Source organism: Marmota monax, unplaced genomic scaffold (genome assembly GCF_021218885.2).
Source record: "Marmota monax isolate L192 unplaced genomic scaffold, Marmota_monax_Labrador192_F-V1.1 WCK01_AAM20220418_F8-fsc00062, whole genome shotgun sequence".
Taxonomy (NCBI): domain Eukaryota; kingdom Metazoa; phylum Chordata; class Mammalia; order Rodentia; family Sciuridae; genus Marmota; species Marmota monax.
In genome coordinates, this window is record NW_026695221.1 from 10,440,542 (window position 1) to 10,452,747 (window position 12,206).

General features: G+C 49.6%; 1 protein-coding gene across 8 annotated transcripts in view; it reads right to left on the reverse strand.

Annotated features, from left to right (window-relative positions):
- Pknox2 (PBX/knotted 1 homeobox 2) overlaps nt 1-12,206 on the reverse strand; it is a 277,182-nt gene that overhangs the window by 89,087 nt on the left and 175,889 nt on the right. For 5 of the 8 annotated variants that reach the window (XM_046432801.2, XM_046432800.2, XM_058575286.1 and 2 more), the window contains one exon: nt 3,710-3,818. The exons of 2 other annotated variants lie outside the window; for them this stretch is intronic. In XM_046432801.2, the coding sequence (XP_046288757.1) occupies nt 3,710-3,796 (87 nt within the window). In that variant the 5' untranslated portion in view covers nt 3,797-3,818. Of the gene's footprint in view, nt 1-3,709; nt 3,819-5,378; nt 5,572-12,206 lie in introns of all 8 variants that reach the window. One more of the 8 variants, XM_058575285.1, reaches the window with a different exon arrangement.

Here is a 12,206-nt window from a genome sequence, read left to right on the forward strand (position 1 = left end):
TCTTCAGGACATAAAAGGAGGGTCTGGATCAATGATCCAGCTATAGCACTCCAGAATTGAGGTATTATAGTTAGACAGTAGAGGGCACTGCTGCCCTAACAGACTTTAACAGGAAGGAAGAAGTAGTCCACAGAAAGGGTTCCACTGGGTTGCTGCTTTTGCACTTCCAAAATGTATATTCAGTCTTAGTGATACTAACTACCGAGTGGTGTCCTCACAAGAAATCACAGGGTTTCCCTGGATGGACAGAAGCAGAACTGAGGGGATAGAAGCCACTTAGCCATCATGCCACTTGGCTTATGCCCAAACAACATGGGGCCATAACCATTAATGCCTCTCTACTAAAATGGGAAGGAAAAAAAGTCTCCCTCATTTTTAATAACTTTATTCCCCAAACTTCAAAAATGAAATTGCCAAGTTAAGAACTTGCCTTGAAAAAAATTTTTCTAATTTATTATAAAGAAGGTCCGGGGCTTGGGAATTTTTTTAATGCAGATTCCTAATTTTCCAAAGTGACATTCTCCTGTGCATTTGAATAGATTATGCTCGGTATTGCTAGCCCTTAGCACAACGGGAACATTATTAAAACGATTGCATGGGTCTCAGAGGAAGGGCTCTGCTTCTTGCTTCCTTTTTCATTTTGGGGACTTCATATCAGAGACTGTCCATTTCTTGCCTGTGGAGGAAACTAGGTTTCTGAGGGGACGATATAGAGAGCACTCAGCTATCCAGGCCTTGGGGAAACAAGGACAGGGCCAAGAGTCCTGAGAGTAGGCCTGAAGGAGTGAGGAGGGAGCAGGTCTCATTTCCTGAGGGCTCCGTTAGGGCGCAGTTCCCCTGTGTGCCCGACCTGTGTTCCTATTAGGCCCCACTTTCTTAAAGATATTGAGTGTCAAAGAGCAGCTGAATATTTAGGATAATGACATTATGAGGGAAATGGAGCAGAGCCTTCCCTGAGGAGCGGAGGTCAGCTTTGAAAGCTGAGAGGGAAGAAGGTGGCAGGACCAGCACAAATTCCCCTGCATCAAACACATATGAGCTGCTCCAAGTCTTGAAGAATGTTGAGAAGGGCCCCCCAGATCCATTGGGCCTCAAAGGCCAGTACTCTGAAGAAAACAGCCCTCCCCCATGAGTCAGAAGCCTTTGTTCTGGGGACCTCACTCCCTGCCACCCACCCGCTCCATCCCTGCCCTAACTCATCTTCCTTAGCATCCCCCTCTTGATGATTGGCCAGCTCAGGGAAGGCCAATGATCATTTAACCACAGGCTTGTGGCTTAGCCAAGGCCATAAAGACCCCCAAGATCTTAGCCAGGTCACTTCCCCAAGGTCAGTGAGTCTTCCTGGCAGATGCTTCATTCCTGGAACCCTGGGGTTACAAGCAGATGTGTGACTTCCGGCGTGGGGGGGCGGGGGGGGGGGCAGATTATCCCTCTGCTGTAAATCCGAATGTTCTCAGTAGTGAAGTTCTGGTAGAGCCTCACAGAGAAGAGTCTGGGGCAGTCCCTGCACCTGGCTTATGCTTGAGGTCCCCCCAAGGCCAGAGCAGCTCAGTGATGGCATCTGGGGCTGCAGCCCCACCTCCATCCCCTCTCTCAGCAACTGGGACTTATTCATCCAGCTATATGTGCGAATGAATTTAGGCTCCTGGATCAGCATTCTTGGACTACATGGACCCTTGCTACAGCAATCCTACTAATCCCTGCCAAACCAAAACTTCTCCCAGCTGCCCAGGCAGGCAGAACAGGGAGGGGCAGGAGGCAGGAAGCAGCTGCCTCCAGCTGTGACAATCCCGTGCTCTTTGACCTCTTGGTCCTTCCCCAGTCTATCCTAAAGCCTTGGGTCTGGGGTGTGTGTGTGTGTGTGTGTGTGTGTGTGTGTAGGGTTTGCACCCGCACCCACTACCTGCCAAATATAAGAACTGAACTCATTTCTGTTCCCCATTCCCATAGTGGAACTTAAAAAGCAGTTTCTAGTTACCAAGAAAAATGAGCCAATTTTTCTGCCTCTTAATACACCATGGGTCCCCTAATATTAGCCCCCTGGCCGAGAGATATGGGAATGGGTCTGCATCTATGAGGGAGGTGGGTTCCTGTCCCACATTATGCTCCAGAGACTCCTCTTCTGTCAATCTTTCTTCTTCACTAGTTGAGGGCTTCTTCTGAAATCATTTCTGGGACCAGGGACTATACAGGGAAGAGCCCTGAAAATATTGGATGTCTGAAAACTTTTGAATAGAGGAGATGTTGTAAATGCCAAGTCCAGCTCTGCAGTCACTCATGACAGACAGTTTGCTGAATATAGAATTCAGTTAGGGAGAGCCAGGGAGGGAACATGAAGTCACTCTGTGGAGTAAGGTGGGGGACTCAAGATCATGTGCTCACAGTGGGTGAATGAGGAGGGCTTTTGTACTTTCAGAGGGAGAGGAATCAAAGGGGGTTTGCATGCTGGACACTGTGCAAAATGGCCCCATATCATCTGGTCATTTTGTGAGGGGATGTCAAGGGAGTACGGAACAGCTACCTATATGCTGACTCTAGGATGGGGGTATCAGGACCACAGGACCCAATGTGATCAAAAGTCTCCCTGCCCTATCTGCATCTTAATACCCTTTTCCTTTTCCACTGCACAGATCTTCAGTGTGGTTGGTGAAAAGGGCTGTGTTTGAAATGCTAATGAGTAAGGGACACAGGGAAGGGCAACTGAATGGCTGCTGCGGAGAGTGGGAGTCTGGCACACAGTAGGCCCTCTCTGCACCCAGGTTAAGTGAACATTCTAGTTTCACATGACAGATGCTCAATAAATAATTATTGAATTAATATTGACTTCAGAGGCCAGGAGAAAGAAAACAGGAGAGTGTGAAGGTAAAGGTCAGAGAATGGAGCCTTCTGTGAAAGCTCCCCCACATAAATCAGGCTTTCAAAGATCCAAGGGGGAGTGAGAGGCAAGTGGGGGAAGCAGAAGGAGAAGCCATAGGTCTTAAGGACTGTAGGAGCCCAACCCACAAAAGCTGGACCTGTCTTGCAGAAGGAGCAAAAGAGATAACGGAAATACGGTGAGAAGATGCTTCCTAGGACACTGAAGGACTTGCAACCGGGAAGGGTGTCTCAGAAGAACTTGAGCGGCTGTGCTAAGGGATGGAAGCTGGAGACCAAGGGGGAAAGAGTTGAGGGAATAGAGAAAGAATTCTATTTTTCTAAGTAGAAGTCCAGCAAAGTCCGGATGAGAACAGATTCTTCCAATAGGCTGTCAGTGAAGGACTAGACAAAAGGACTCAAGTGACCATCGAAGGGGGAGAACCTGTAAGTAGGAAGTTTCCTGAATACCTAAAGGCAGACTCTGCTTACATCAGGTACCAGGATCTTGAGTGTGGATTTTGTATTGATTACAACAAAAGGGTTCAATTGTACTCAGGTATGCCTGCCAGGTAGGGGACGAGGGACAGTTCTATGACCACTACTCCAGGTTATGGTCCTGGTGATGGAATGACTCAGGTAGGATCTGAACCTTGAGTTTCATCAGGGGCCTGTATTCACTGCACTCTCTGCGGAGAAGCCTCCCTAGGCCTGACAGGGAAGAGCCCCCAGGCTGTCTGGGTAAAGTAGAGTCCCATCGGATCAGACCCCTCAGCCCTGAAATATCCCAGCCTCCCAGGGGGATCCCCAGGGCTACCATGCTCCCTCCCCACTTCTTCCTTCGCTGGCAACTCACCTGCGGGCTGTCCTGGTAGGGTGGGGGAGGGACATTCTGCGTGGCCATCATTGTCAGAGCTGGGGCTGGGGAGGCATGTTGCATCATGGGATTGATTCACATCGAGGATCTGTGGGCAGGAGAAAGGGGGCCGCACTGTTAATACCATCGAGCACAGGGGAGCCCTGGGGACCCACCAGCTCCACATTTTTTTGTTGTTGTTGTTGTTTTTTTCAGGCTGGGTCACCAAGACTGGTGAGATACAGCAAGGGCTGGGGACCCTTCAGGGGAACAAATGAAAGCTGAGGGGAGAAGCTTGGGCGGGGAGGGGCTTGCTGTGCTATTTTGACTTGAAAGAAACAATATTCAAATCATATGTAAAACAGCCGGTACCCCTGCCGCGATGCTTTGTTCAGCATCAGCGAAGGCCTAGTGTGTGTATGGGAATGGGGGTGGGGGTGGAGAGGTGGAGGGTGACTTGACTGGTGTTAGCCCAGCGGGATTGGAGACTACTCAGATACCTCTCCTTCCCAGCTTGACCTGGGAGAGCCCTGAGCTTCCTCCCAATTGGTCATGATAAGGGTCCTTCCTGCCCCACACTTTCCCAGGTGTTGTGGAGCAAACACCAGGACTGGGAGTGTGCTCAGAGGTAGAATGCTTGCCTAGCATGTGTGAGACCCAGGCAGGGCTCCATCCCTACCACCAGAATAAATAAATAAATGGAGCAACCACCAGCACTCACAGGGGCAGGAAGCCTTCAGGTCCCCTCAGGATCTCCAAGCATCAGCCCCACCCCTACCATGTGTGCTCACCACACCCCCTAGTGGTAACATGGGATGAGGGCCGACTGCAGTCCAAAGGTGACCACTTGGCGGCTTAGGGAATGAAAGAGGCAGGGCAACATCAGTCCTCCAGGGTTTGTTGTTGTTGTTGTTGTTGTTTGTTTATTTTGGTGCATGTAGTGGTTCCAGGGCTTCTTTTAGCTTTGGTTCAATAATAGAGTCACAGTCATCTGGGACCAAAAGAGCCAAATTGTTGGCCTGCCTTTTATAGAGAAGACACAATCCAGGAGTGGTGTGTGTGTGTGTGTGTTTCAGGTCTGTTCCACTGCACCCCACCCCCACTCTATCATCAGTAATTGAGCTGTCCCCGGGAGGCCTCAAAATTTCCTCTTGAACTAGAACGTGGTGCCCATAGTATGTAAGTGATACAGCCTGGCAGTGCCACCCAAGGAAACAGAATGCTCAGAGAGCTGATGAACTACAGTGGATGCCCTGAAATAGTTAGGGCCAGAAATTGCAGGTTAGTTGCTGATACTGAGCTATCTATTTGCAGGGAGGGAGATTGCAAGAACTTATGGGAATATGGGACCTGTCTCCTGAGAGGAGGGTGCTGAGGAGCTAGAAGCCTTTGTGAGCCTGCTTTCAAACCTTCCTCCCCTCTCTCTCAGAGCTCTCAAGGACTCCACTCTCCTCCAGTCTGATGCCAAGTCAGCCTGGCCCTCCCCAGGTCTTCCAAAATGTGCATGTACCCGAATGCTGCAGGAAGCAGGCGGTGTCTTGGAGCTGCTATTAAATAAAGGGGCATGTTTCCAGGGCCCAGCATATGTGTGTGTGTGTGCATGTGTATGTGTGTGTGTGTGTGGTGATGTTGTTTAAAGAAGGGGAAAAAAGATCTACTCTGGCCTGACCTGAGTCTCCAAAGTACCAGGTATGCTTTGACCTTAAGTGCACACGCAAAGCAGCGGAGATTCATGTTTCATTCAGTAGATGTTTATCGGTATCAGCTCTGTGCAGGGAACTGTATTAGGGGGTGAGGCAGGATGGATGAATGAGGCCAGGTCTTCTCTCCAGGGAGGCTGGTTGGTAGAGGAAGGTGATAATCTAGCAGGAAAGAAGAAGGCAAGGTGGGGATAGTGCAAGAATGATGGCTGTTCCTGTATGGGCAGTGCTGTTGGCTTCATGGCCTGAACTGCTCCTTACCCTGGCCTGACTTCAGAAGACAGACCACCAGAATATCCTTGTGACAAAATCACATAAAGTCCTGCCCATCTTGTACACACTGGGCACTGAGTTCCAGGCTTTTCTTTTGCACATGGGCTCAGCAGAGAGCTGTGAAGAGAGCCCATCCATTTGTGCAGGGGAATTATCAAGGCTTATTTTATTTTTAAAAATTTATTTTATACTGGGCATTGAACCCAAGGGTGCACTACCACTGAGCCATATCCCTATCCCTTTTTATTTTTTATTCTCAGACAGGGGCTCACTAAGTTGCCTAAGCTGGTCTCAAACTTGCAATCCTCCTGTCTCAGCCTCCCCAATTGCCAGGATTACAGGTGGGCTCTGGCACTAGCCGTCACCCACAGGGGCAAGGCCTATTTTAATGATTAGGTCTTTGTGTGGGTGGCAGCCAGCCAAAGGAGTCAAGAGCAGAGTGGAGAGGGCTCCAGAGGGGGAAAAGGTGGATACGGATTTATGGGGTTTTCTCATACTTTCTTGCAGTGCTGGGAATGGAATCCAGAGTCTCATGCATGCGAGCCAAGTACTCAACCACTGAGCTACTCCTCCAGTCCAGTACACATTCCTTGAGACATTAGAATGGACTTCCAGAATTAAGACTTTGGAGACATTAGAATGGGTGTAGAATCTCTTTTAAGAACCCTGAGAGAATCGATGAACTAGGGATGTTTCGGGGACATGTTAGGCACAGCCTCTCCTGGAACTCTGGACAAGGCAACTTTGGATGGAGCCTATGGGGTAGCTGTGTCACTTCCTGGGAGCACCAATCCTGGAGGTTCATTGCACCAAGAGCAGCACAGATGCAGTGCTAGAAATTTCCAGAAGAGGGAGCTTGCGGGCAGAGTCAGGGTGGGATTCGCATCCAGAAAAGAGGTGTTTTTTGTTTGTTTGTTTCCTGTTGGGGCAACCAATTTCCTTTAATTCTAGGTTTGGGTATTTTGGTAACTTCATTCCATAAAAGAGAAATTCACAGTGAAGGCAAAGCAAAGGAAATGCAAAGCAGAGAATTTGGGCTAAATAGAGAAGTCTTTAATCTGCATTCTTTTGTTCACTGTCCTGTGAATGGGAGGCAGGTCAGTTTAGAGGCAATATCCCTAGACATATTTAGAGCTGTCCTGTCTCAGGACAAGGAGGGACATTAAGAGTGATCTGCTCCCAGAGACGACCATCCAGAAGGCTGGGATACTTTTCAGTCCTGAGCCTGCGAGGCTGTGGAGCAGGGCTCAGACTCCTGAGGTGGAGACCATACAAGCAATCTTCAGAGAACCCAGATGGCCCTTGCCCCTCCCCCCACTCCGGGTCACCACAGGCCACTAGGCCACTGCCCCATTGCCTCTAGGGGCTCCTTCTGCAGGAGAACAGGAGGTCTTTTCAACAGGAGCTTAAGTTTCTTTCTCTGCTCACTGAGGCGTAGAAGCCTCCCACAACTTGACACTTGGGAGCTCAGCTGCCGTTGGACCCCATACCCAGCTCTATAAGCCCCGGATCTTCACCCCTTCCACCTGCATGTGCACCCCCCATCCCACTAGGTCCACCGAAGGGCCACATGCAACCATTTGGAGAGGAATTTGGGGATCTGACTCATCTGGTCAGGGACTTGACTGAGACTCTGGCCTGAGCATGGGGGGAGTCCTTCAGCACAGCTGGGGTCCCAGCCTTTGGGGAGACCTCCCCTTTGTGTACTTCCTTTGGGAGTGGGGAGAAGAGTGGCAGGACTGAGCTCCAGGAGCAAACCCAGCCCAGGGCCTTGAGCTTTTGTCAGGGGCTGTGAGAAGCTGCCTGCCTGGCTCTGGCCCTGTCCAGAAGCCCTGGCGCTTCTGTTACCAGACACCAGGGCATTCAGGGAGCAAAGCCAAGACTGCAAATGGAGGGCACACGAGGAACATTTACCAGGGACAGATTTCCCATCCAGGCGAGGTTCCTGTTCAGTTTGGTTTTGTTTTTAATGCTGAAAACCTTTACTGTGTAACAGCGAGGGGGCACAAGAAACAATACAATACTCCACGAGAATAACCAAGAAGAAATATTTGTGTCACTGATATCATCCCATTAAAAGGAGCTGAAAATATCATTTTACAAGAGGCCAGGAGCCCGGTAACGCTGGGGAGGGGCGCGGGGGGCGGGGGCACAAAGGCACACTCCTTTAGCAAACGGGAACTTCAGCCTAAGGGTACCCATCTTCCTCTGTCTCCTCAGCACTAGCTCCCCACAGCCAGGCACAGGAGGCTCTGACTGGAGCCCAAACTCCTGTGTGTTGACAAACAGGCTTAGAAAAAAAATGCCAAGCTTGTTAGAAAGAGCTCATTAGGACTTGTTGACATGAAACCCATTAGACCAATTAACATTCCATTAACGGCCTGGGGCACCAAGGGGTTAATGCTGTTGGGCAGTAATTGGGCCAGGGTGCAGGGGTTGGGGGCTCGGGGCCTTAAGGATGAGAAACAAAGTCTAATTGGGAACTGTCTGGCCAGCTGGCCCCACAGCATTTGTTCCTGGCCCCTGACCTTAGCTGGGACTAAATTGTATCCGGTGCTGAGGTAGGAGAGGGAATGCAGGGGCCAAGCTTTCCTTGGCCCCTTTCTGTCCCGTGACTGCTTCAAACTGAAGACTGGCCTGGTGTTGGCACAAGGACGAGAGGGAAGGGGATAGTTCTACCTTTTCAGACTCCAATAGTCCTGTTTTCCTCCTCCATGAACTCCCTCCCTCCCATCCACACTCACTTCTAGTCCAGTTTTTTTCTCAGCCCTTGGGAAATGAGTTCCTCTTCTCTCCAGAGACTGATTTTCTGTGATGTTACCCATGGTGTTACCCAGTTAGAAAACTGTCTGGAGGGGTCTGGGGATATACCTCAGTGGTTGAGCACTTGCTTAGCATGTGCAATATGTGCAAGGCCCTGAGTTCGATCCCCAGCACTGCCCCCCCTCAAAAAAAGAAAGAAACAGAAAAGAAAAAGAAAAATTCTCTGGAGAAGAATTTGTTGAGACAACAGAACCTAATAATAGTATTTTAGAAGTGCTGCAATCCAGGGAAGAGAGGTGAGGAAGGTGGTCCCTGGTTTCCCTCCCTCTTTTCCTTTCTTCCTCCCTCCTTCCCTCCCTCCCATAGCAGCTAAGAGGTGCTTCTCCTCTGTCCTTCATTATATGCACGCGCGTGCGCGCGCGCACACACACACACACACACACAGAGTTTTCATGATTTTCCTTCACTTGATACAAGTAGGGGCTGTGGAAGACCAACCCCTTTCTGGGTCTCAATCTCCCCATTTGTAAATTCACTAGGACAAGAGCATTCACAAGGTCATCCTCAATTCTCAATTTCCAGGATCAGAGCCTGTGCTTAGAGTCCCAAGGCCTGGATTCCACTCCCAGTAGATCTTCGTGGCTTGCACAAGTCACTTTTCCTCTTGGACTGCAGAATAAAAGTCTTTGCCCACAATTAGCACTCCAGATATGCTTGTGGAATCGAAGGCAAACAGTTGGACTGTAGCTTCATTCCAAGGGCCAGCAAGCTCCCTTCTTCTCTTCCTCCCCTCACACTTGAAAGTGGAGGAATAGAGTCCCTGTGGCCAGTGAGCCAGGAGCCTGCCATGCCCCCAGCACAACCACCCTCGGGTAACCCCTCCACCCAAACCTTCCTCTCTGTACAGCTGCCCAGGCTGGTGTTCTGACGTCTAGACAGATTTGCAGGAGGCTGAAATAATACAGTGAACTCAGCAGGAGGGACCGAAAATCTGCATTAGTAACCTGGCTGGCTTCAACGGATCCCTTTGGGGCAGGTGCCTCAACCCTGGTGCAATCCCCCTTTCTCCTTCAGTGGCAAGCTTTGTCCCAAGTGACCATCTCTGATCTAGCTCCCTTCCTAGAAGTGGCCTGTAGGTGGCGTGGCAGGGCCCCTCTTTAATTGCATTATATAATATAACCTGTTTACTAAATCATGTAATCAGTCGCCTTAGGATTTACAGCTTGGGATGTGTACGGAGAATTGGACTTTGAGTCAAATTTAAAAACAAATAAAAATGAGAGGCAGCTGTTGCTGATAGTGTGATATTCATCTTTTGGAAACAAATTCACCCCAGTGCTATAAATTATGCCTGGAAAAAAAGTGTTGTTGGTGGGAAGGAGTTGGCTAGGTCTCCTCTGCTGGCAACTCAGAGCGATGAATCTTGAAATAACGGTGTCAACCTGTCACTGATTTCATGTGACTCTGTGGATTTATCTAAAGAAACACAGGCGTGTGGGTGCACACACACACACACACACACGCCCCAGGTCTCTTTGCAAAATCCAATAAAGGCTAAAAACCACAAGCTGAAAGCTGAGTGTCTACAGGAATTCCATGGTCCCCACTGCCTGGGATGTGTGGCCAGGTGGGGGAATGGAGATGGAGGAGGATGGAGTGGAGAGAGGATGCACTGGTGGGGTTCTACCCCAATATCAATTTGTTGGTTTAAAATGTTTCAAAAGGAGGAAGAAGTGAAGGGTCCTTGAGGTGGGGACTAAGAAACTGTAGGAAGAGGGGCAGGCACCCTTAGAACCTGCTGTACCCTACAGCTTATGAAACACTGCCCTAGTGTGGTGACAAAGTCAGAGGCCTGGGGATTTAGGCAACAGGAATGCTGGGCCTGGTGGCCGCTGCTTCCTGACTCTCTCTGATTTTAGGGTGCTGGGGGAAAATGGAAATCCTCTAGTCTGGTCGGATGAGGCTCAGGGTGGGGCCTGCGAGCAGGGAGTATACCTATGTCTGTGTTACTAAGGGGAATTCGGATGGGAGAGGAACTAAGCAGGATTTGCACCCAGGTCTGATCCCTTGCTCACTCAGTTCTGAGGCTGGCCAGCTAAGAGGTCAAAGTGAACTGCAGCTCCACAGTTACCCAGATCCCAGGACATACTGCACCTGGCCCAGGGCCCTAAGTCCTTGCAGAATCTCATGACCATGAGGCCCATTTCCCTGGTGCCCCTCGGGCTCCTGCGTGGAACAACAGTGGAAGTTAATTCCCTACTGACTTCAGCAAGAAGCAGAGATGGCAGTCAAGACAACCACACCCTTTGACCACCCACCACTCTCGGTACTTGTTGTCACTTGCTGTCTCTCTGGGATGCCTACTTGGAAGGTGGTGCCAGGTCATGCCTAGTATCATAATGCTAGCCTCCAGGGAACCGTGTGGGGACAGAGAAGACGCCAGCATGAGTTTTGGCTAAGACTCTCTGAGAAGTGTGAAAATATTTCTCCCTCTCTCCTCCATTAGTTCTAAACTCCTCGTGGAGTAAATGGGCTTTAGAAAGGGTAACATAGACCCCCTTCCTCCTCCCAAACCCAAGGAGTGGCCCAGGATCCTACTTCCAAGGGCCTCAACTACCTCCCCTTTCTCCACCTGCCTGCCCCACAAGGCCATTTTACTCTTTGCTTTTTATCAGGAATAACAACGTGTCCTGTGTGGCTGAGCAAATTGGTCATTTATGCACACTGATTTATGACCCAGCCTAGAGAAGATGAGCACAAGTTTGTTCCAGAAACCAGTTCTGGCTGGGGATAGCTCAGTTGGTAGAGTGCTTGCCTTGCATGCACAAGGCCCTGGGTTTGATCCCCAGCACCAAAAAAAAAACAACAACAAAAAAAAACCACCCCCCCCCCACACACACACAAAAAAAAAAACCCAGAAACCACTTCTGGAGCGTGGATGGGGGATGGTTGCTATCCACTCTGGATTCCTCTGTATCCACAGTTTAATGATGGGGGGCTGACGAGGGGCTTCATGGTTAATAAAGCAGAGGATTTGACTAAGCATGTTTGGGGACAAACCTTTAGCCCTGGCCCAGGCAATCACAGACCCCCTCACCATCATTAGTCTCTCATTCATCCAGGGACAACACTTGTCTTCCTTGAACTGAAACCTGGTTAGCTTTCCCAGAGAGGAGTGGTGCCATCTTGCCCTGTTGCTGACTGGCACACAGCTCTAAATCACAGGGGACCCAGCACACCAGGGCCCAGAGTTCATAGGCTCCCTTCCCCTCCATTCCTCCTCCAGTTCAGCTGTTCTTCAACGTGGTGTGAAAACATGGACCAGGGTCCTGAGCCCTCTTGTCCAGCTGCTACTGCCTCCCTGCACCAGGACAGTAGTGGTAGAGCCCCCACTCATTCCCTGATGCGCTGTCACACCTTGGCTGACTTCAAAAAGCTGCTGATATATTTTACAAACTGAAACAGCAATTTAATTCCCCCTGATAGCGGCAATTGTCCATTAGATCTTCCTACCGAGGAGCTTAACAATAATTCCTTTCATCCAACTGCTTGCTTCTTCTTGATCTGAGAATCAATCCCATAAATAGCAGGCAAGAGTTTTCACATTACTCTCCCCCTCCAGCTTTTAGCATTTTGATGAAGATTCTTATCTCTTCTTTAAGCACTTTACAACTTGGCAATTTCCCTCCCTTTGGTTCCTTTAAAGAAAATAAAACAAAACAAAAAACCAAAACCAAAAAAAAAAAAAAAAACCTAGAAAG